Here is a 24,484-nt window from a genome sequence, read left to right on the forward strand (position 1 = left end):
AGGTCCCCTTCCCTACTGAAGACCAGCTCCTAGAGGGAGGAGCCCCCACAAGGGGGTTCTCAATCCTAGTCTTGCCCAACTTCCTAAAACATCTGCTCCTAGAGCTCTTAACCCCTGGATATTTTTATGTTAACACTTTTAAGTGGCTTAAAGCACTTGTTACATGGCTCAAAATTACACCACTTCAGGGCAGGATTGTCTTCTGATTTGCATAACCCAGTCCCTGTTCCATTAGTGAGGCCACACCCAACAGATGTGCTGCTCAAGTTGAAAGTGTGCCTGCAAACTAGCACTAAGCCAATCAACATTTGTGTGGTGCGCAGTGTAAAGGTTTAACAAGACCCTTGGTGTTTATGGGAGGCTTCTCATGAAGGGAAAGACTGACTGAGTATACAGTGAGTACAGTTAAATGTGCAAATGAATGCAATAAAAAGAAACGAAAACTCTCATTCTCACTTCTTTCAGTGTCACTTTAAGGATTCCCTCTAACAAGTCAGTAAAAAAAAATTAGATGAGAATGTGACTAACTTGACAATGTGTTTTTGATTCAACACCCCTCCCTCCCAAAGAAATGTCAGATTTTGCTCATATGACCCAAAAACCTATATGTATATTCAACATACCTTTATCCAATCTATTTTATCTACAAATCTGGCAGCAAGTTTTTCTGGATACACCGAAACAACTTCTAGGAGGCAGTACATGACTGGCAAACCTACACAATAATTAGAGAGTCAGGTTATACAAGATAAAGTTCAATGTTTACCATTATATATTTACAATAAAGATAAAAAAACAAGTAGATGATGCCTTAATCAAGCAATGTAACATACAGATCCCAGATAACTGAGGCCATACTTAATTTCTGTCTCTTACAGACATCAGACAAGCAAAGTGTTAATACCAGAATGAGTATTTCCAACATGTTTTAAATAACACAAGTTATTTTTAACCAGTCTAATTTCCCCCCAAAATGTCACAAGTTGAATGAGAAGTTTGTTAAACAAAGGGAATAATTAGGTGACAAACATAATGAACATGAACCAACAGCCTGAAATGTTGACCTCCCATCTATGGATACTGTTAGAGCACCCGCACCCAGGCACCCCTTCACAATGGTGCAGCACAAGGCAACAAGCCTATACCATGAATTGGGTTAGAATGGCTCGGGTTAGTTTATAACGTAAACCTGGCTGTCAATGAAGCAAAGTTCAGGGTATTGAGTATAGCTGGCCAAAGCTCAACCGTAAGTTAAGAAAAGCCTTTTCTTCTTTTCTTGGCAGTGGCCTTGGGTTCCTCACCTCCAACACCAGATAACAGTTGCTGAAGGAGACCAATATATATCTGTACGGGGTTGGTTTCTCCACTTTTTGAGGAAGATGAAGAGGAGGATATGTGATTGCCAGACATTAGATTTCTAATGTAACGTCCAATTGCTGGAGCATGGTCTTGCATGTCAGCTAGGTTCTGAGAAGCTGGCAACACGCCTGCACTGTGAGCAAGACACATTCGCAGGTACAGGACTATCTAAACAAAGAAGAGAAAAATACAGGGCTAGAGATAGCTCAAAGAGTTGCAGGAAAATTATTCTGAAGTCTGAGCAGAAGAGAAAGCAAGAGGCTGTACACAACTCAACCAAGACAATACAGTTCACTTTTTAACTAAGTTTAAGGGGAAAAGCCATGCTACATTACTGAATATGCTCTATAATTTGTTAAAATACATTTTGGGACTACTTTCTGCAATACAAAGATCAGTCTGCAGGTGCAAACTCAACATTGACAACAGTAGTTCTGTTTATTCATAAGTCAAATTATCTACGTCAAATCCAAATAAGCATTTGAATTGGGGCAACCTGCATCTTTTTCCAAACAGCTGGGCACATATTGGACTCAAAACACAATTGCTAACAAGTGACCAGTTCTGAACTTGGACCACTGAGCCCCAGCTTCATCACTGACATCTGCTGTCCAGCTAGCTGCTACCAAGTTGGGAGAAAAATGTCTAGGGCAGACAGCTGCATTAGGAACACTGTTGGAAGGAGCTGTGAGGTTTGGATGGCAGGAGTACTTCAAAGACAGGGGCAAGGCCCTCTTCATAAACAATATTCCTTGAAATAGATAGGCTAGCCAGCTACTAACCTGCCCTGAATCTCCCTTTTTAAGGATACTGGTCGAGTTCACAGAATTCATTCAAGAAGTGAACTGAGATCTTACAAATCCCAGGTCTTACCCCCATAACCACTGCCTCCTCATGCTTTCCCTTAAGTTAAATAACAACACATAACAAGTTTGTCACTAGTGGAGTAAAGACAGGTATTTACCTCCCCAAATGTAGCAGGATTGAAAGGCAGGACTGCAGTTCCAGTCATATATTTAGCCGGTGTTTTCATTCGGTGAGAGGCCTAAACAAACAGGTGGAAAACTTAAAATGCTGCAGCTGGCTTATTTCCTTGAAATTCTGCTACAACCACTAACTGCATTACTACCTTTGTTTCTTTAATTTAATTTAATTTCAACTGTTGTATTATACATTTTGCCTTCAAATCAAAACAAAATGCCAAGAAAATTCCCCAGGTCTAACGCTCCCAGGCTGGTAGGGAGCCAATGGTCTGACAGCTGTGGCTCTGCAGCCCCCTGCACCATCCAGGAGCTACTGACAAGCTAAAAGCCTGGAAGCAAGAGCTCTCCAACTCCCAGGTCAGCTGGTTCTTTAAGATGTCCACCTCTCAGGGAGTCCAAGAAGCTCCTGCTCCATGGAAGGCCATTGGCTGGGGAGATAGAAGACCTGGCAAGAAATCTGCCTAGTTTCAAGTGGAAATGTATCAACAAGTTCCCATGCATTTTGTTTTGTGAATTGAGCTTGCATTGCCCTCCCCTAAATTGGCATTTTTAACTGAAAAATTTGTCAGAATTCTTTCAACCAGCTCTACACTTCACAATGCTCCAACAAGGTACTCAAGTATTAGCTTATCAGTGTACAACACATCTCTAAGCTTGGCTTTAGCAAAATGCTAAAGAATATGTTTAACTTTAAATGCATGCTCAAATCCCACTGAAATCAAGCATGTCACACTCATCACTAAATCTGGGCCCCAATGAATCACAGGGCTGTTAAGCAAATAACCAAGATTAATCAGTAGATGACATCCTGGAGCACCAAGCTGAATGCCAGCCTCTGAACACTAAACCTCACTCTTAGATTCCAAGATCAGGAGTTATAATGTGTGTGCATGTACGAAGGGGAATATTTCTCATTTTTCACACTTTTGATGCAGACCCTGTCTAGGCTGAAGGACTCTCTGGATCCCTTGTGAGGTAATAAAATCATGGGAACCAAAGAAATTAAAAAAAAAAAAATGATGGTGAAAAAAGGGTTAGAGTTTGGTCTTTACTAAGATTTCAGTTAATAATACTTTAACGGATGGACCCCTGCAATCGTTACTATGTAAGATAGTAAAAGCCACAGTCTAAATCCTGCCTTAGTGTATCACCTGAGCTGAAAGGCAGTACCTTGTCCTGAATGTAATGGACCATTTCTGGGAACGAAGGCATCTGTTTCCCAGCACTTTCCTTTTCATTTTTCCCAGGGAATGTTCTTAGTACGCGCTGTGCTTCTCCGTGCACCTCTTCACGTCTTTCAAAAGGGAAAATGAGAAACAGAAACCACTGATGTATCAGGTTACAATAAGCATGACTTAATGAAGAGCAAGAGGGAATTTTTCAGGAAGATGGGGGCAAAAGGAAGAGATTTTAGGGAAAGAGGTTTTCCTAAGTAAAGGTGCAGCTGAAGATATTTAATAACATTTTGATTCTAGGAGGAAGATACCATTGTGATCAACCTTCTTTATTTACTTATTGTAACATCTTTGTTCTACCCAACATTATCACCTCCTCACCATGCTACACTATCCATCTTCAACTGTTGGTCTTCCTACTTCCCTGGAAGGAGAAGCTTTGTTTTTCCTTCTCTTCCTCTCCTCCCCCTCCCCCACATTCATTTTGAGTTTCTTATCCATTGCCAACATATGTAGAACATTAATCCCTAAGCGTTTAAGTAAAGCAGCTGCTCCTGAAACAACACTAATTCAGTCCAATGAAAAACATGCTACCTGCAACTGATTCACTACATGCTAGCTGAGTAGATCAAAGTGTGAGCAGTTTGAGTTTTCCTCTTTCAGTGCACTTTAAAAAAAAAAAAAGCAGCACCTAACCTCACCTTCTGCCATTTTACATTGTTAACTACATAAGATTATTTGTTCTCCTGTTCCTCTTTAGCTTGCTTGTGCTGCCTTTTAGCACTAAAACCCCAATAAAGTCAGAGGTACCACTCTGCAAGACTGTCATTAATGCTACAGCACCATGTCCAAACCACTGCACTGAATTATTTTATTATAGCCTAAATGTGAAAGTTGACCCTTGCTGAAACTTACGGATCTCCAGCAGCCAGCAGGAGCAAGTATCGGGAAGGGATGTGATCTGGAGGAAACACTGTGCTGGCAAATTTCACAGCCACCTGACGTACTTGGACTTCAGGCTTTAAAAAAATAAAAATAAAACAAAGGTATCACTGAAGTGGGAATTTAAATGAATGTAATTATAGTTCTTTTACACAAATGTGATCAGCCTTAACAGTATCTTTATCTGGGACAATACCGTGCCTCAATTACTTAGAAAAATAAAGACTACTATCCCCAGGGCCGTCCCCAGAGGGGTGGGGGGGATGAACTGAGGCAACTGCCCCAGGCCCTGCATTTTGGGGGGGTCTCGCAAAGCTGGGCAGAGAGGCTGCAGCTGCAATTTAGGTCATCTGCCCAGCCAGCGGGCTGGATTACTCTTTGCTTGTTCCAGCCACCACCCATCCCGCCACATCCGGTATGCCAGGGCTTTTACTCCCCAATGTAAGTATGCCGTGGGACAGGGAGGGGGGGCCCCCAGGCAGGCTGCTTTGCCCCGAGCCCTGCTGGGATCGTCTCTGACTATCCTAAACTGATTTTTCCTGAAAAAGAAAAATGGGGGGGTACCCCAAAATATCACATTTTTTTTCTAACATTAAGCTCAACATGGATTATTAAATATGTGTAATCACACACACACACACACACACACACACACACTTTTAGGACGCACAAACATTTGTCATAAAACCTCTTATCTGAGTATTTTCATACAAGCAGTTTTGAGAAGAGTAAAACAGTGCAGGACTAAAAAAAAAAAAAAACTGAACCGCAAACAGGATCAGAATAGCCAGATATGAAAAGAACTAATGGTTCAACAAATCCCATCCTCTGTGCAAGGACTGGAGAAATATGTTTTACGACCAGAGGGTTTTCATCTTAAAATGATATTGCCTTGAGGGCCAGAATTTTAGAATGCGTGGGCAAAACGGTCTTGTATTTGCCTGCCTAATGTATATAGTTACTTACAGTCACTGGAAATGCATACACCAGCACCTCTCTAATCACAGCAACTTCACATATGGAAGTAATTTTAAAAACCCAGGCCTGGGATTTGGAGAAGTGGGGGTTTATTATTCAAGTCACTAAACATTCTAAAGCGCTTCATTTCATTATACACAAGGCCTCTATGCAGCTCTACCAATGAGAGCATACTATGAGAGACAAGAATGTTTCTAACAAAACATAATAATGTTAAAGATACTATCAGTGTATGCCATTTAAAAAAAAAAGATCTCATTTTGACTCCAATATAATACCTTTATTAGATATAATACCTTTATTAGATATGAAGCCACAAGAGCTTCCATAAGCGTACGCTGTGCTCCTTCTAAACTACTATATGCACCAACCATCATAGACAAGGCTTCCTGAATAGCAAGTCTGGTATCAGGCTCTTCCTGTAATACAGAAACAAGAGAATTCCATTACTCTGATGTGTATCCCTCAAAAATTTAAGTATACTATCTAAAATATCAGCCTTTTCCCAGACCCAAACTATCCCCTACCTTGCACAAAGCTTCAAAGAACTGCTGCACAAGAGCTATGTCCTTCGTAAAGAGCTGAGGCATTCGGCTGAAACAGAAATCACATGGTGTAAGTATAAATTTTTTTAAATTTAAAAATCAAGAATGAAACCAAAGCTGTGCTCTGCTATGCGTATCACTCTTTACTTCTTACCTCAGCCTTCATATGCACTCTAAGAAGCCTGGTTTTCACAACCAAGCAATTTTTCTAACTAAGCAATTATTCTAACTAAGAATCTCTCAGTCTGGTTCAGAAATCCAAATGTTCTATAGAGAAAGCCAATCTGATAGCCAGCTTGGAGGTCAGTTTCTGAACACGACCTGCTGACCTTCATGCACAGTGGCACGTGAGGTGCATTTATTTCTGGCACTCTCAAAAGCAGAACAATATTTGAAGTTCCACATATGGTTTCCTGAACTACTACTGGTAACTCCTAGCTTATCAATCGGCCCCCATTCATCATTTTACACCTCTAGAGATATCACAAGCTTCTGCATGGTGTTGTGAGCTACAAACTGCCATGTGGCATGAAGCTCTCATGCTGCCAAATTATTAAATTGCTTTGGAAAAGTTATCTGACATCCCATTACTTAAAATGTGCTTCAGTTACCTGGAGAGTTTTCCAACAGCTGAATATGCCATTGACAGCAGTTTGGGGTCCTTGAATTATAAAAAACAACAGAGTCAAATCAGCAGAAAGAGCCATGAGAGAGACGACATGCAGTCACATCTATCCCTTTATTATTACACTTGTACTTTATATCCTATCCCCAAGTCTCTTAAATAGGGTTTCAGGGAACCCATGAAAACAAAATAATTAAATCCTAGAGCAAAGCATCTTGTAACTGAAGAACAGATGGATTTTATTCTTCCTGCAGAAACAGAAAATTATAAGCAATGACACAAAAGTCCAGCTCTCTGGCCTCTACTAACTGTATTTTTCAAGGGAGAAAAAGCTGATGGGGTTTGGCAGCTCTGTGAAACAGTATCCAAGTGGCAGAAACCCTCTGCTGATCCCAGATATCACTTTCAAAATCAGCCAAAATTTGTAATCCATCAGTTTCAGGACCACCAGGATAATGGTTGCTGTATTTTCTTGCATACAAATGCACAGCTTCCCCACCCAACTCCCTGCCCCCCAGCAGCTGGAAATTCAAGTGTGCATTGTAGGCAAAAAATACCATATTTCCTTGATATCAGCTAAGTCCGTCTTCCCCCTGGTAAGTGGTGGGGGAGAGAAAAAGCCCCATGGAATCGAGTATGAGGGGACAGGTTGGGGAGAGGGGGGGAAGCAACTACTGTGGCTCCAGGCCCAAACCCATGCTGCGCCAGAGCTGCAGCTGCTGTCTGCTTCCTTACTGTCTCTGCAGGCCCTACCTCTTCCCCCCCAAAGCTTGGGCCCCTACCTTCCTCTCCCTACCATCTTCTTCACCCCATCTTCCTCTCAGGAAACTTCTTCCCTCACCTCAGCCTTGGGCTCTCCCCTACCCCCCACGGCCTCCAACTCCTCTGCCCTCCTTCTCACCCCACTCCTTACCCTTGCTCTGGCACCAATAGGTTCCATTCCTGCTCCAGACCGGGGCACAAAGCACAGCCCCAGCCTGGCTTGTAGCTGGAAGGGAAGGGCAAGGGGGTGGTGGGTAGAGACTGCAAGGGGAGGGTGTGATAGGGAAAGGGGAGGCAGGGACCACAGACTGCAGGGGAGCAGAAGTGACCTGAGGGGGAGATTAAGGAAGGGGGAGGGGCACAGCCCAACTCTGAGGAGAGGCAGGTATGGAGAAGGGGAAGCATGAAGGGGAACAGGTGGCAAGGAACAAACATTCTGCACCCCACTACACTGCTTACACCACCACCTACCCTTACTGCCCCCTGCCCGCCTCTCCCTTTACTGCCTGCCCCCAACTTGTCCTACCAGACCCCCCTCACTGCCTCCCCCACTGTTTGGCAGCCACCACTGCTTTCCCTGATGCAGTACTAGTGAAGACGAATTTAAGATGATCCTCCAATAATTAGATTTCATACATGGAAAATTATAACAAATTCATAAATATTCCATCTATAGAATAATTATTGGTGGGTCCTCTTAAATTCAGGGCTGTCCTGGATTTGGGTAAATATGGTTCATGTAAATCTGCAGTGATCCACAAGGAGCAGAACAATGAGCAGGTTCTCTATCTGCTGCTACTCGGTTATTTACTTCAAAGATATTTTCTTCTTTCTGCATTTCAAAAAAAAGGTGTATATTATATTCTGGGGCAGTTCTATGTGAAAAACTACAGTGTCTTAATTCACTGCAGTGGTATGGCTCTTCCTGAATGCACTTTTGCCATACCCTTCACAAGGAAAGGTGAGACCCATACCTGCTAACACCAACTCAGATCAGTAGATCTTATTCCAGTACCCCACTGAAGTCACTATGCCAACCTGCACAAGGGGTTTGTTTTCCCCGGGTTCCTCCCATTCTCCTCATTCCTCTGCCCCTTGCCTTTTTTTTTTTTGCTCTTCTCATCCTCTCCACTCAAATGCAAAAATTCTTTGAGATTAAAAATCTGAGCCTTAAAACAACTCTGAATGAAAGAGGTTGTCATTTATGAAAGCTTATGCCTCTCTGAAGCAGCTGGTCTCTAAAACAGTGGCTCTCAACCAGGGTGCCGCAAAAGCTTTTCAAGGGTGCCACTGTTGCAACTGGGCAAGACTGCCCCGTGCACCTCATGCATAGCCAGACAGACCAGGAAGGTCTGTGTTATGAGCAGGCAGGAGCCCCTAATTTTGCTAAAGCCCTTCCTGGTCCAGCATGCTCCTCCCAAAATACACAAGTGAGACAGTTCTACCTGGCTGCAGCATTGCTCGCAGCTTCGCCCCGATTAAGAACTACTGATGTAACTTGAGGCTGCACAACAGTGGTTCTCAATGGGGGTGCAGCCAAGTTAAAAAACAGACATGCAAAGTATGATTTGAACTGATATGCCTCTTCTACAACTCTTTGTCAGCTTCTACTAGTCAAATTAAGCATGACTCTACAGCAACCTTTCAACTCACCTCTTTGTATTCATTGATCAGTTTTGTAAGACCGTTTAAAAGCATTGGGCCAAGCGGCTTTATTTTACTCTCTGGACAACTGGAATAAAAAACAAAAGAAAACAAAATTGTGTTAATGTATATTTTGCACCTCTTATAAACCCCACTGCCAGAAATTCAGAGTCTCTACAACTGTGTTATGTAAATGGCCCACATTCGCACATCCTTTCTGTTCTGCTGGAATTGCTGCTCAACAGATAAAAAAGTATAAAATACTGCATTTTCTCAAATTAATCTTGGAAAAAGATTCTTACAGACCCATTTACAATACTTTGTCCTTTCATATTTACCAAGCAAAACTGTCTCTGTGCCAGATGTTTGAAATAATAATGCCCTTACTACCATAAACCACCAAAACGACTTACATTATACAAATATGATGCACAAACTGCAAGGACAGAGTTCTCAGTTTTGCATTTGTATTTGCGCCAAAGAGTCCATCATACACCACCTGGCAGAAAGGAAGAGAAGATCAGATATAGTGACCATTTAATTTTTAAATATTATTTGGTCACCCTTCCTTCTCTAAGCATTGTTAATCATTAATTTAAGTTCCAACTCTTACTGAAGCCTTGAAGGAATTGGATCACACCACATTTACCCACATTCAAGACGACTTCAAAGTTAAGATTACCACGGACAGAATCTACCATATTTACTCAAATATAAGATAACCCTGAATGTAACATGACCGCCCAATAATAAGATTCTATATATAGAAAATGTATTAATTTATTATAATTTTCCAGATATAGAATCTAATTATTGGAAATATGCCTTAAATTCCCCCTCCCACTGCTATGGCTGAGAAACCAAATCTGGAGGGGTAGGGAGGTCAAGTAGCCATCCTGCCCTCTGTACCTCCAACTACTTCCCCCTGCAGAACCCTCCCACCCCTTGCTGTCAGGCCCTGCTCCTCCTGAGCACACGGAAGTAAAGGGCAAATTTTAAAAAACTGACTTTTAAATAAAAACCATGCTTGTAATAATTTGCACATAAGCAAATTATTTTGAGTACCCACAGACTTAGTTCATCCAGAATTACTGCATTTTACTTTTTTTTTTTTTTTAAATGCTGCAAGTTTTAGCACAGGTACTCCACAAACACACATTTAAGCAGCACTTTTGTACTTACTTATAAATAGTACAAGCTATGCATAATGTTAGTTCAAAGCCAGAAAGCTCATGATTTACTATATAGTTCATTGGCCTGGGCCCCACCATAGTCAACAGTGTTTCAAGCCATGGTGACCCCACAGCTCAGGACTGGTCAGTATGTGTGCATACACCAGATAGCCCACACCAAAGATACATGTGCTAGTCAGCCCCTCACTCATGACTGGAACAAAGTGTTCTTGTCACGAGTTCTAGCAGCATTTCTCAACCGGTATGCTGTGGCATTTTGGGCTGGAGCCACGCCCCCTGCCTGCTGCTGCTGCAGACAGACGGGGGATATGGCTCCAGTCAGCGATTCAAACACTGTGCCATCCGCTTCCTGCCGCTTGCTACCCCCACCTCGCCAGTCTGCAGCATTCAGTCGTTTGCCACCCAAACCACCCCGCTGCTCCATGGCATTTGGCTGCTCGTTCGCCCCCCCACACCATCCTTGGTCAGTGTGCCGTGGGAGGCCATGTAAGCGTACCACAGAGTAAAGAAGGTTGGGAAACGCTACTCTAAAGACTTATATGCAGATGAGGTGCAGGGCAACCTGGTCCAGCTCTGCTTCAGAGGGTGGAGACACACTAACCATACGCAACAGGCTGAAAGGGAGCAACAGACAGTAAATGTCTGGAGCCCCGTTTGGTAATGTTTGCCAGATACTTTAAGGCTGGCAAAGAAAGAGGAATCATTGAAAGTGGGAAAGAAAGGCACAGCTCAGCTGTGTGAGTGATGAATTTTTGCCCAAAATGGGCCATGTGTTTTATGGTCATGTTCAGTGTTGGCTGTATTTAATCAGTTGGTTTCTATTACTGAGCCCATGCTGCTTTTGGCAGCAGTTTAATGATTGACAAAGTATTTAATGAGGTTTCCTCGCATGTGAACGTTAAGATGAGGAGCTTTCTTCCCCATGCTGGCTGAGGGAAAGCGTTGTCTTATATTTGAATAAATATGGTAATTATTGGAAGATCATCTTAAATTCATCCCCTCTACCACTGTAGAGGGGAAAGGAGACCTTCACCTCTTGCCCTGTCTGCCCTCCCTCACCAGCTACTTGCTCCTCCCCAGTGTCCACCCCCTACATCCCATGTGCCCCCATCACCCCAGTGCTTGCTCCTCTGCTTCAACCACTTGCCTTTCCTTTCCTCCCAGGCCACTTATCCCATATGGTGGCTCTAGTCTAGCTCCGGCCAGGGGCACAGAGCATACACTAGATCTGGCTCTGGCCTGGCCCAAGCATCAGCAACACCAGCAGCACTTGCCTTGGTCTTGGGCAGGCAGTGGCTGCAGCCTGGGTCAGGGCTAGAGTTGGAACCTTAGCAGCTCCGCCACACTCCCGCACTACACAGTCTCCCCAGCACTCTCCCTCCAGCAAGAGCTGCCCCTGCCCTGGCTTCGGGCAGACAGTGCTGCCAGTTCTGGGGCCAGAGCTGTAGCAACTGCCTGCCCTAGGTCAGCATTCAAATCCAAGATGAGGGTTTTTAATTCCCCCATTCATTTCCTACCCCGCCATTCAACCTTGTCTTGGATTCAAGTAAATATGGCAATGGTGCATGGGTTATAAATAGTGACTTTAGAGCAAAGACAGTACCTGAATATTAGCTGGAAATGTTTCTGCAGCTTGCCTGGAACGCAGAAGATGAGGAACGATCTTTAGTTTAACCCGGGTGCTAACTGGTTCTCGTTTCAGTTCTGGTTTCAGAACAGCTCCCTGTCAAGTAACAGACATGTTTAAGGAACAATGTGTGTTTTGGGACCCCCATTACAAAAAGAATATGGTTATTTAAATTAGAGAGAGTCCTGCAGAGGACAACAAAAATGGTTAGAGGACTGGGGCACATGACTTCTGAGGAGAGGCTGAGGGAGCTGGATTTATATAGTCTACAAAAGATAAGACTGAGGGGGAGATTTAACAGCAGCCTTCAACTCCCTGTCAGGGGTGTTCCAAAGAGGATGGAGCTAAACTGTTCCCAGCAGTGGCAGATGACAGAACAAAGAGCAATGGTCTCAAGTGGAAGCAAGGGAAATTTAGGTTGAATATTAATTAGGAAAAAAAATTCCACTAGGAGGGTGATGAAGCACTGGAACAGGTTACCCAAAGAGACTGTGAACTCTCCATCCTTGGAAGTTTTTAAGACCCATCTAGATAAAGTCTTGGCCAAGATGATCTAGTTGGGACTGGTCCTGCCTTGAACAGGGGGTTGGACTAGATGACCTCCTAAGATCCCTTCCAACCCTCATTTTCTATGAATAATAGAACACATCTCTGAACACAGCTGCTACTAATTTGGTTAATAACCAGTGTTAATAATTTAAACATCATACTTGAGAGAGAGAGAGAGAACACATCAATGGCAGTGGTAGCAGTCCCTTCATGCAAGGATGACAGCCTTCAAATAAATAGGAAAGATATTGATAAAGTCAGAATTGACTTAAGATGCCAGTCTAAGATCTGTAAGTTCAAATGCAGACATAGCAAATAGTTCCAGAAGAAAGGAGCGAATCCTGGTGATGTTGGGTCACAGCTCTTCCCCTCTGTCTCTCTCATCTATCCACCTCCATAGTAAGGCAAGTTTACTTGAAACAATCAATGCCTTGTACATCACAATGCCATTGGGGCTGATTCAGTGCTTCAGACGCCCAGGTATTGATGTTAATATTGCATTTCTTCAGACTGGCTCTCAAGCTGTCCTTGAACCTCTTCTTTTGTTCACCTCTAGAGCAGCAACCATTGGCAGGTTGGGAGCACAGGACTGGTTTTGCAAGCTGGTTGTCAGGCAACCTTATGACATGTCCTGTCCAACAAACCTGGTGCTATATAAGCGTGACTTTGATGCTGCTGGCATTTGCTTGAGCCAGAAAGCTGGCAGTTGTTTTTCTGTCCTTTCAATTGATGTGGAGGATTTTCCAAAGACATTGCTGATGGTAACATGCCAAGGCTTTCAGGTGTTTCCAGTATCTCATCCAGGTTTCACTCCTATACAAACAAGGTAGGGATGACACAGACTGGTAGATGAGAAGTTTGGTTTGGGTCCTAATGTCAGGATATCCCATCAAAATACTATTTCAGAGAGGTTTAAAGGCAGAACTGGGAAATTTTATTCAGCACTGAATACAGTCAGCTATGTTTACTTCTTCGGTAAGGTGACTACCCAGGTAAGGGAAATGCTCCAAGGACTGCTCTCTAATTGTAATATGGTAGGGAACAGTTGGTTGGTTTGGGGAAGGTTTGTAAAGCATCTTGGTTTTTGCAAAGCTGACAGTGAGTCCAGGCATTTCCAGTCAAGAATGACCTAGAGTTCTTCAACTGAGTGGGCACATGATGCAATTGTCAGCATGTTGAAAAATCAGAAATGAAGGTATTGGTTATATCTTGCATTTGGAATGTGACTGGTTGATGTTAAAGAGATTCCCAGCCATGCAAAACTTGATGTTCGCTCCAGATGGAAGTCTAATCAGCCATAAGATGAGTAATAACTGCAATACACATGGAAAATTTTTTGTGCAATCACAAGTCCTTACTTGACTCCAATTCTAATGGAGTCATTTCCAAGCCACTGCTTAGGGTGGTTGCTGTCATGTTGTCATGAAGTCTGACAATGGCAACAGATTTTGGCAGGTATCGGAATCTCATCAGGATCTTCCACAGGGCCTCTCTGTTGATTGAATCAATGGCCTTAATCAGGTCAATGAAGGCGATGTACTGAACTCACTGTTGCTCACAGCACTTCTCCTGAAGCTATCTAGCAACAAAGATCATGTCTATTGTACTCCTGAGTGGTCTAAAAGCCACAATGGGTCTCGGGTAGAATCTCCACAGTGAGGAGAGTGACTATTGAGGAGAATGCAGGTGAGGATCTTCCCAGTTGTGGACATGAGTGCAATGTTCTGATAATTGCTGAAATCCAATCTATTTCCATTCATGAATGTGGTTACAATTTTGGCATCTCTCAAGACACTGGAAATCTGATCATGTTTCCAGATTTTCAGAACAACAGCATACTTGGTAAGAGTGCTTTTTTCCACAATGTTTATACATTTTAGTGGGTATTCCATCAAGAACACATGCTTTATTGTTCTTCGTCTGTTCAATGCCACTCAAGGCCTCTTGAAAGAATGGTGGATCTGCAAGGTAGTCCTTAATGATATGATTCAGAATGGCTTTAATTGTACTTTTCCTGACAAATAGACCAAGGCAAATAAAATAAGAACCTTAAGCAACAGTACATCTCTGCAAACAAGGCTTACCTCCTTGGTCTTCAGTGGAATATCCCCAAGATACACTTTGTACATTTTGTTGATGATGGTGGGATTATTCCAGTCAATTAGGCTAAAGAATTTTAAAGCAATGTGTTAAAAATTACAGCTTTAAATTTTAAAAAAAAGTTGTGCGTGTGTGTACACATTTTGCACAACTTTCTGTCACGTTCTCAACACAATTCGTAGTCATTTAATAAAGCATTAACATCAAATACTAGGGGCACACCAATAAAGATTTTCTTGGCCAATACTAATAGCCAATTATTAACCAGCCATATCAGCTGATACTAATCTGATAACCGATTTACAGGAATGCAGCCAAGCAGCATGGAGAGCAGCTCCCTGCAGGTAAGTCTGTGGAGGGGAAGGGGCATAGGAGAGGGAAAGGGCATGGGGGGTGCAGACTGGGGCCCCCACAGTGAGGGAGGGAGAGGCTGGAACTGGGGGTGCTGCCAGGACAGTGAATGGGACCTAAGACCAGGGCAGGGAGCGGGACAGAGCCGTGGGCGACTAGTCCAGGGGATCAGAATCCCAGCACTTAGAAATGATGGTGATGGAGGCACTTAAAATAAAGGTCGTCAAATAAGCTTCAGTTCAAGCGCTGCTGCCATTTTTAAAGTGTGGAGACGCTTTTAACTGGAGCAGAGCTGAGTGGATGGATGCAGGCTGCCCACTGTGGGCTCAGGGATCTCTGCTCTACTCTCTTTCCCTTAGCAGCCCCATGTTGGTTGCGTACCCCATCCACCTGGCATCAGGAGGCACAACTTGCTGCCCCCACTGCTGCCAGGTGGGCAGGGTACACGCGGCTGGTGTGGGCTCCTTAGGGAAAGGCAATAAAGTGGAGAGCCCCAAGCCCAGAGTCGGCAGCCTGCATCTGCCCCGTGCACAAACCTGAGGGAGCACATGCCCCCACATGCCTCCCCTGGGAGGTACACACAGCAGTGGTGAGCCGCCCCCGGTCACGCTGTCCGCGTCTCAGTCCTGCTCCCTGCCCCTGGTCCCAAACACTGCCCTGGCGAGTCAGTACCCCCAGCCCCTGCCCCACTCCCTCCCTCACCATGGGGGCCTCAATTTGCCCCCACACACACCCCTTGCTCTCCACAGACATAGGGTAATTCTCTCCATGCTACCCAGCTGAATTCCTGGCCACATGCATGCAGCATTTGGGGGCCCCAGCTAGAAGGTATATTGCATTTACTGGTGACATTAATTGGCTACACCAGCCAAAAAAAAACAATCGATGCTAATCTTAAATTTCAGATTGACACTTTTAAATTTATAGGTGTTGATCTGATGCGCAACTGATATACTGGTGCATCTCTATCAAATACAAGCCAATCCTCACATCCAGGCACCAAAGTGGTGCACGTAAAATCAGTGTCGGTGAAAAGATGCCAGAGTGATTGTTCTGGGGAAACACAGATTTTAGTGTAACCACAGCAGAGACACTGCATGGGCATCAAACTGCATAAGCTTCCCAACACTGCCCTTCCATTAAAGCTACCTATAGAAAGAAGGTCCTTTTAGATCCAAGGCCATTTTTGGGGGTATTAGATGAGACGAGTAATGAGCCCGTCAACCATGGCACTGATTTTAATAATATTAGACTGTCTAAGATGGGAAATGGTTTTAAAATCTAAATAAAATTTCACATGGACAACCAGACCAACAGCTGATCAAGACAACTTTTTTCACTATAGACTTGAGCTGAGTTTGAATCAATGACAGAAGGCCATTCACTTTAATATCTTATATTTGGGGTTGGCAAACTTTTTAAGAGTAGCGGGCTGAAATAATGCAACTTGGTCCAAGTCATGCCAATGTTTCTGACTTGGCTTCCACTGCCATTGCTTCTCCCCACCACCAAATTAGTGCTAACGTGCATGTGACCTATCCACCATTGATCATTGCAGAAACTCCACTGAAATGCCTCACCACTGAAATGCTGCCAATATCCAGGCTTTGCAAGTCAAATTAAATTGTTTGGTGGGCTGGATCTAGGCCTGCGGGCCATAGATTTCTGACCGTCTTACATTATCCTTTGAATGGCACGGTCAGCAGCCAAACAAGCAAAAAAAGGCCTGGGAGTGTTCCTAAGCATGCGGGTGACAGAGTTCTGCATACAACATGCGGGACATCTAGTAACTACATACATAACAGGATTTGTTCAAACAACTGATCTATGCAGAATGAGTTCCTAAGAAACACTATACCACCACAAGGAGACCATTTAACCAGACCTTACTGCATAGAGTAATTTCTTCAACCAGATTACTTTAATTAATCAAAAATAATCATCCTGGCCAACAGCTGAGGTGCACTGACAAAGCTGTGCAAAGACTTCAAATCCTGTATTTCTGGTATGATTAACTCAAACCAGCACTAATAGACCTGCAATTTCACAAGTACAGAATTCAGCTAAGCCTGTCTATCCAACTCCAGTAATAATGAAGTCTGTCTATTTCTGTACACCTCAATCATAATGCTGCCTGAAAGCCAGGCTGCCTCCTATGAGGGAGGTGTGCAGTCTTTGCGCAGCAAGTGACTCAGCAAACAACACCAGCAGCAATTATCATTAGGCTAATGCTGAATCACATATGCTCCCTCCAGGGGTATCATTTCCAGATGACATTAGTTGGATAGGACATAGTCAGTCACTGTGGAGGGCACCAGGGTTAAACATGAAAGTTGTTGTCCACCATGATACTAAAGTGACAGAAAATGTGGATTTATCCCACCAGCTGTCAAGTAGCATGGCCTTCCTTTTTGGTAAATCAAGCTACCACAGCCTGCAGAATTCTAAACTGTGCTGCTAAGAGTACATCTCCATGGCACAATGCAATGGCGAGCAGAGAAACTCCAGCTAGTTCTGGCACCAAACTAAATTACAATGTCATTAGCAAAGTGCTCCACCCGGGCCCATGCACCCAGGTAGACTGCCATGCTAATACAGCAGTACTGCTTCTGGTACCTTAGCCAGATTTGCCCTTAGTCTACTCTTAGAGCTAGGACAGTTATCCCTCCATGACATGGCACCATGCCATGTAGATGCACCCTAAAGGTTTTAGAGTAAACTAACCTAAGACAACAACTACAAAGCTTCCCAGGGAAGAATTTACAGTCCACTGCTGGAGTATAATATTTTGGCCTATTACACTAATTGTGACTATCAATACTAATAATACCAGTGGCAGGTTTTCTAAAACTAAGCCATTACCTTTGCTTGCTTTTCAGTTCAAGGTCCGCTGCAGTTGCAACACTGTGTCGTGTGTCACTGGAAGCTACAACCAGGTGTATAACAGCTTCAAGCTCAGGTACCTGCTCAGCTTCTATGAACTTGACTATCCCCAGCTTACACTGCTCAGCAACATAGAAGATAATATTAAAATTACGAACCAGAAAAGACATGCTCTATAAATGTCAAGGTTTACAGCTGAGATTTTTGTAAAGAAAAAAATTAAAACAACTTCTACCTCCTCAGGATACACACCCCTCTTGGAAATTCATCTTTCCAGGTCTCAAAGGCTATAAGCAAACTTTGGGATGTGTCCTGGTACAGCTGATCTGCTTCACTGGGCAACACAGACCTCACCTGTTGATCCACAGAGTTGGTCCCCCATTGCTCCAGAGGCTTCAGTGGCCTGATTCTGCAGGACAACTACAACTGAGGCAACTTACTTGGGGCATGTGCATATGCAAACAGGGGAACCCAAAAGCGACCCTGGGTTTTCCTCATTTGCAGGAAGTGCACAAGTCAGGGAACAGCAGTGTAATACACACACCCAAGAATTCCCAGGGCATACCTCTGCAAGCAGGGGAACCCAGGCAGGTGCTCCTGGGGCTTTGGGGGCCAATCCTGTGCACCCCAGGAATACCCCTGCAGGGGAATTCATAGCATGCACAGGATCAGGCACCTCAAGCCCCAGGAGTGCCTGCCCAAGGTATTAGAGTACAGGTAATTCTGGACTGTCCGTCCTATCCCACCATAAAGCAAACAGATGTCCACCACAAAAAACAGGCACAAATTTATACTGCCTGTTGTTGCAGCCATTATTTTGGACATTTGTGGCACAACAAGGGGCATGGACGACTCTTTGTTTGGATTCTGTGTTGCCATAACTTTTTTAATGGCGGTACAAAGGCAACATCTGTTTTTAGCCTCAGAAACCTGTACTAAAGTTGCTCAAGTTTCCTCTAAGACCAAGACACTTGGGCAAAGATAGGATTTAGCTGAATGTTTTCCAGCAAGTTCTGAAAATTGTTGACAGAACAATAGTTGCAGCACTATAGCCCTGGGCCATTACTTATTTAAAAAACTTCACAATTATCAAGTGCATCTTTGGAAGTAAAACACATACAGACAGTGACAAAGATCTCAGACAATGTTCTTTATATACAATCTGGGTAAGATATCTTTTTTAAAACCAATTCTGCATTTTCTTCCACCCTTGCTTTCACTATAACATAGGTGGCTTGGCTACCCTTAAGTCATTTCATTGCAACTGAAATGTTATACTCCTGTACTGGTTAAGCAATTTGCAGTACCTGTTCCAGCTGTTCAGGTGTCCATGGGCTATCTCCAATTACTCGTTTGGCTGCATAAAAGCTCATCCCTGGAGGAGGTTGAGGAATCCCAGAACCTCCAGTGCTACTTGATGAAGAGCCCTGTGCTGATGGCACATTTTGCCGACTCTGGGATTCATTCAATACATATCTAAAGGGAAAGAAAGGAACTTGACTAGATTTACAAAACCAGCCTGTCAAATGAAGTGGGGTGTTTATAAAGAGGAAGTGGAGTAAGCCAAATAAATACAACTCTGCACAATTTTCAATTTTGTTTTAATCATTCATAATACCATCTTTAACACAGCAGAGTATCACTATTTACTAGGGCTATGTGAAATTTCAGCAGTTGTTTTGTTTTGGATGTGTTTTGGCCCGTCTCAGTGCTCAAAACACCAAATCCAAAACTAAAACGGAAGCCCCCAAAACATCTCCGAAACAAAATGGAACCATCCAAAACGTTCTGGATGTTTCGGAGGCACCCCTCCAGAAGAGTCCAGCACAACCCCACAGCTCTCCTTTTAAGGTGCTGGGGCCAGGCAGGGCAGCAATGGGGGATTCCCCTGCAGCTCCCCCAGCTAGGGAAGAAGCAGACACAGCCAGAGGAGCCATGGGAGAAGCCCCCATAGCTGCTTTGCCCAACCCCAGCTTCCTGGCACTTAAAAACAAACAAACAAAAAGCTCCACACTCATCAGCTGCAGCAACAATGATCAGGGCCTCTGAGGGCTCATGGTAGAGCGCTGCCACACAGCACGGTGCAGTGTGGGGTAGCAGGGATTGCCTGGTAACCACATGGCAGCTGCCCCATGGTGCAGGTGCAGTGCACCTTGGCAGGGCACTGTCTGGAGGCTGGGGTCATGGGCTGAGTGGTGCCAGGCTTCAGCTAACTGCTGGAGCCACCCCAGCTCCCAGACAGCATACAGCACCCTGCTGAGCCACACTGCACCCGCACCATGGGGCAGTTGCTGCATGGGTGCCAGGCTGGAGGGGCAATTCCTGATGTCCCCCACTGCATGAGGGGGCTCTGTCACGAGACCTCAGAGGCCCTGATCACCGCTGCCAGAGCCAATGAATGCGGGCTTTTTAAGTTCTGGGAGGCTGGGGCCCTGGTGGGGGATGGGGCTCGGCAGGACAGCATGGGGACTTCTCCCACAGCTCCCCCCACCTGAGGAGAGGCAGGTACAACTGGAGGAACCACAGGAAAACCTGCAGCTGGGCAGCCCGCCTCTCCCCGACCGAGCCGAATCAGCATCAAAACTCTGAAACAGATTTGATGGAATTGAACAGAACACTGATCCAAAACACCAAAATGAATCACTATCCTTCAAAACGGCCAAATCCAAAACAAAACATAGCCTTTTCGCGCAGCTCTACTATGTACATCAGTGAGCTTGACATCCAATGCAGGTCCTGGCCAAATACTGTATTCCAAAATTAACTGGAGCCTATACATTTCTTCTCTTAGGGAAAAATCCATATATGTAGTTGGCCCCATGCCCAAGGAGTTTGACACCCATGTTCTAGCTTCTTCTACACAATCAGCATGAGGGCCACAGAGGCAACAAACATTCTCAGCAGTGCAGACAAATGTTTGCCCCCCCCACTCTAAAGTGTTTTCCAGTGCAGACAGAGATTAAACATCTATTTGGATGTTGCAATGTTAAGCCCTTCTGTGAACTAGAATCTTCCAGAAGCTAGCCCACACTAAAATTTAAGGAGACAAATATCGTGCAGCTATCCAACAGACTACTGGGCTGAGAGTTCAGATTCAATCCTCAGCTCAGCAAATGCAGTTCTAGCAAAAGTACAGAGTATCACAAACAGGACATCTTAGGTTAAGAAACGCTCTCTTTCAGTTGCCTTAAGTGAAACATCCAAAAAACCCTGAAAATTTTGGCCAGATCTCTTTGGATGGAATTTTCAAAAACAGCACAGTGCATTAGGAACAAGAATCTTACTGAAACATAAAAGAATTTTCTCTCCTAACTCATATAGGTGGATATTCAGTGACGCTCATGAAAAGAAAGAACAAAAGCTTTGCTTTTACAATAATTTCCTTAAAAATGAATGCTTCCTGAACAAAAAATATTTGCCAAACACACAAACTAGACAATGGGAAGTGGCGTATGAAATCTCTGCACACAGAGGAAGGAGAAGAGCAGGGATCAATAAATCCCAACTACACTGTACATAATTACTGCGCACAAACTTGCTCTTTAAGTTGATGCTCACACCAGTACAAGCCATTAATCAAGATTACACCATCTCCCTTGTCACTAAGGCACCAATCCCTTGAAATTTGAGATTTAAGTGTGCAGTAACACTGAAGGGAAATTGAGAGTGCTCAGGACTACAGGACTGAGCACAGAAAGGAGAGACGGAGGGGGAGTTATACACAGATTGATGTTTAGTCTATTTAAAAACTTTTGCACTTACAAAAAAAACAACACGTGTAAGGGCTTGGTTGTGAACCCAATAGAACTCACTGGGTGTTTTGCAAGGCCCAGATTCAATAAAACATTAAAGCACGTACTCAAATGTTTTGCTGAATAGGGATGGTATTACTCACATGCTTAAATTAGGTACCTTGTGCTGAATCAGGGCCTGACTTCATTTGGATCAGGAGATAAAGGGGCGTGCTTTTAAAACATCTTCTTGGGTACACTTAGAAACATATATCATATACAAAGAACTCTGAGCACTGCACAGTTAAGGTGAAATTGCCCCTTACTTACCCATAAGGCATAAGGAGAACATCCAACATAAAGTCCAAAAGCAGCTGTACAGTCTTTGGTTTTTCAGCAAGATTAAATGGGGAAGCTGCTTTCAGTGGTTCAACAGGGTATTTCATGTGAAAAAGGGTTGGTATTAGAAGATGCATTAGGCTGAAAAACAATTATATTTACTGCAACTATTTACAAACAACATACTTTGATTCTTAACATTAAGCAAATAAACTGTGTAACAGATTTTCCAAGATCCTTCAATTTTAAAAATCTCTTTCACTCTTTCCATATTTCATACTCTGGCAGCTTTTTGATACCCACTATGCCCCACTGATGGAGGCGCTCAACAAATTCAGAATGGGTTTTAACAAAATCCAAGGAAATAAGTTCATTATTCACGTCAACATACTTACAAATATTACCACTTCGTACTTGCATGGAAAAAAGCCACGCACATATACACACACTTCAGAAATTAAGACTACAGTCGAGGAGGGTCTTGTGCAAAACATTATTTTTCACTAGAAATACAGGGTGTCAGCGTCCTTGAAGTCCAATTAAAATGGTACCTCAGAGGCAAACTTAGTAAGCACACATACATCATGTATGATGCACACAGAATAGATCCAGTTCTCTAAAAGGTCTCAGAAACCAGAGGATTCAATTTAGAAACCTGGGGTAAAACCATGGCTCAAGTGAAATCAGAGGGTATTTAGGCACCAGGATTTTACCCAGGCCATGATGCTCACTTACAATAAGACCAACTTATACCATTCTAGTAGTGAAAAGAAATGTTCAAGAGAGGAAAGGTGCAATTTCTACTAGTTTTAAGGCTCTGTTCCACTGACAAAACAGTGTAACAGCTTCAGTGTAAACGAGAATCAGACTCATGGATGAGGGGTGAGATTTACAGAAATGCTTGGCATGCCAGAGCTTCCATGTGTGCCTGTTTGTTACTTTGTGACTAGGGATTTCAGACATCTCCACTATCTGGGGTGGAACTTTAATGTGGCCTGATTCTCTGAGGTTGGTGCACAGCACTTCTTAAATCAGAGCCCTTCAAATTGGGAACCCAAATCACCAGCTGCTTACAAAAAATTAGGTGCATTTTTATTCCAGACCCATCTGGAGATGCTCATCAGGTTCTATTGTATGAGACTAACACACAAAATGTGGGTTAACTAGTGGTCAAACAGTAAAAGCTGGACTGTAATATCTATTACCTAGAAAGATCTGCACACTAGGTAATCACGTGACCCTCCAGAAAACTGCACTTTATTTAGCTGTAATGACTTAAAGAGCCTTTATACCTAGCTCAAGAAACAATACCTGTCTTGTTGTGGTTGAGGTTTCCCTTCCATTGCAGTGAGCAGGGTAGGAGCCAATTCACATTGTTTTTCCACAGGTAAACGAGGGTAACCCATCTTCACATAAATTATAGTAAAATTCTGCAAGGATAAAAGAAATCAATATGCCTAATATAAAAATTGTGATTCTTTTGCAAACTATTTCTGTCTGGTATTTTTATGAATTAGCTGCATGTAGCAAATTAGATTCTGAAAGACCATTATCACCACCAGTGACAGTTTCCACTGCCAAGATCAACAGCACCTACACAGAATAAGTTCAAGAACTGCTTTCCTTACTCATAGCGGACTTAAATGGGAGTTTTGCATGAGCAAGAAATTCCCAGTTATAAGTCTCTCAGCCTCCCGTTTCTGAAAGAAGTGAACATGAATTACTGGACAGACATGCAGGTGAGCAGTATAGGCAAGAGGCTCTTTACAGTATTGGCTGATTTTTCTAGTTAAAAACTACAAATGGGTCATGGGACAGGAGAGCATAGGGGATCATTCTTTTCACTGCTGAGGTGGTGGATCAAATCTATCTCAGATTCAGTGTGATGGCAATTTGCTGACTGTTTCATGGCATGGTTAAAGAAGTATGTGAGGGTCAATTCAGTTCACATTGCACAGGTGTCCAGATAGCAAAACTTACTGCTACCACTGGCAGGCTTGGCAGCCTCAACCAAGTCACTAAAGACTAAATACTCAGGGACTTTACCTCAAGAACCCAAACATGATCTCTCCAAGTCACAGTCCAAGTATAACAGCAAGGTAATTGAGAGAAAGTACTCATGTTCTGCAGGTCAGGATGTTTGCTGGTTTGTATGAACAGGATTTTGAATCCTGAACAAGGTATGCCAAAACACAGAACTAGGATCAATAAAACATGACTGAAAATTTAGCCCAGATATACAAGAAGTGTTTTAAGGCCCTATCACACATCAATTGCTGTCCAATGGAAATATCTATTTTGGACTTATATTACTGCAATCTATTGAATTAACCATGGTAATGCTAAATTACTATAGATCTTCTGAAATAGTCAAAAATACCTCTCCAACTTGCATGAACAAGCATGTCAGAGAGAGAAAATTTTCAAAATTAGCCATTCTGAAGTTAAAGGGCATTCTGAACTGAATAGTCATGTTTAACACAAATATTCACTACTGAAATATAAACAGTTTTTTTTAAGAGATAGCATTTGTAAAAATTTCATTAAGCCAACTTCATTATAGTGAGAAACAAGCATACAAGCACATACAATGTTTCCTGTTTTTAGCCCTTGATTTGGATGATCAGTTACTTCGAGCACTCCAGCTAAAGTTAATTCTACTTAATGACAGTTTAAGAGTCTGAACATTTCCACCTCT

At 43.3% G+C, this 24,484-nt stretch overlaps 1 protein-coding gene across 3 annotated transcripts in view; it reads right to left on the bottom strand.

The window, feature by feature from the left end:
• The window catches only part of ECPAS (Ecm29 proteasome adaptor and scaffold), a 94,907-nt gene that overhangs the window by 42,375 nt on the left and 28,048 nt on the right, over window positions 1-24,484 (bottom strand). For all 3 annotated transcript variants that reach the window (XM_090038850.1, XM_090038848.1, XM_090038849.1), the window contains exons 4-19: window positions 23,098-23,216; window positions 21,778-21,927; window positions 19,024-19,192; window positions 17,696-17,835; window positions 14,467-14,548; window positions 11,810-11,929; window positions 9,427-9,512; window positions 9,023-9,101; window positions 6,594-6,643; window positions 5,965-6,031; window positions 5,734-5,856; window positions 4,433-4,536; window positions 3,513-3,636; window positions 2,324-2,404; window positions 1,302-1,527; window positions 624-715 (exon numbers count right to left, since the gene is read on the bottom strand). In XM_090038850.1, the coding sequence (XP_089894976.1) occupies window positions 624-715; window positions 1,302-1,527; window positions 2,324-2,404; window positions 3,513-3,636; window positions 4,433-4,536; window positions 5,734-5,856; window positions 5,965-6,031; window positions 6,594-6,643; window positions 9,023-9,101; window positions 9,427-9,512; window positions 11,810-11,929; window positions 14,467-14,548; window positions 17,696-17,835; window positions 19,024-19,192; window positions 21,778-21,927; window positions 23,098-23,216 (1,812 nt within the window). The remainder of the gene's footprint in view (window positions 1-623; window positions 716-1,301; window positions 1,528-2,323; window positions 2,405-3,512; window positions 3,637-4,432; window positions 4,537-5,733; window positions 5,857-5,964; window positions 6,032-6,593; window positions 6,644-9,022; window positions 9,102-9,426; window positions 9,513-11,809; window positions 11,930-14,466; window positions 14,549-17,695; window positions 17,836-19,023; window positions 19,193-21,777; window positions 21,928-23,097; window positions 23,217-24,484) is intronic.

Source organism: Crocodylus siamensis, chromosome 3, assembly GCF_052110815.1.
Source record: "Crocodylus siamensis isolate JL-2025a chromosome 3, ASM5211081v1, whole genome shotgun sequence".
In the NCBI taxonomy this organism is placed as follows: Eukaryota; Metazoa; Chordata; order Crocodylia; family Crocodylidae; genus Crocodylus; species Crocodylus siamensis.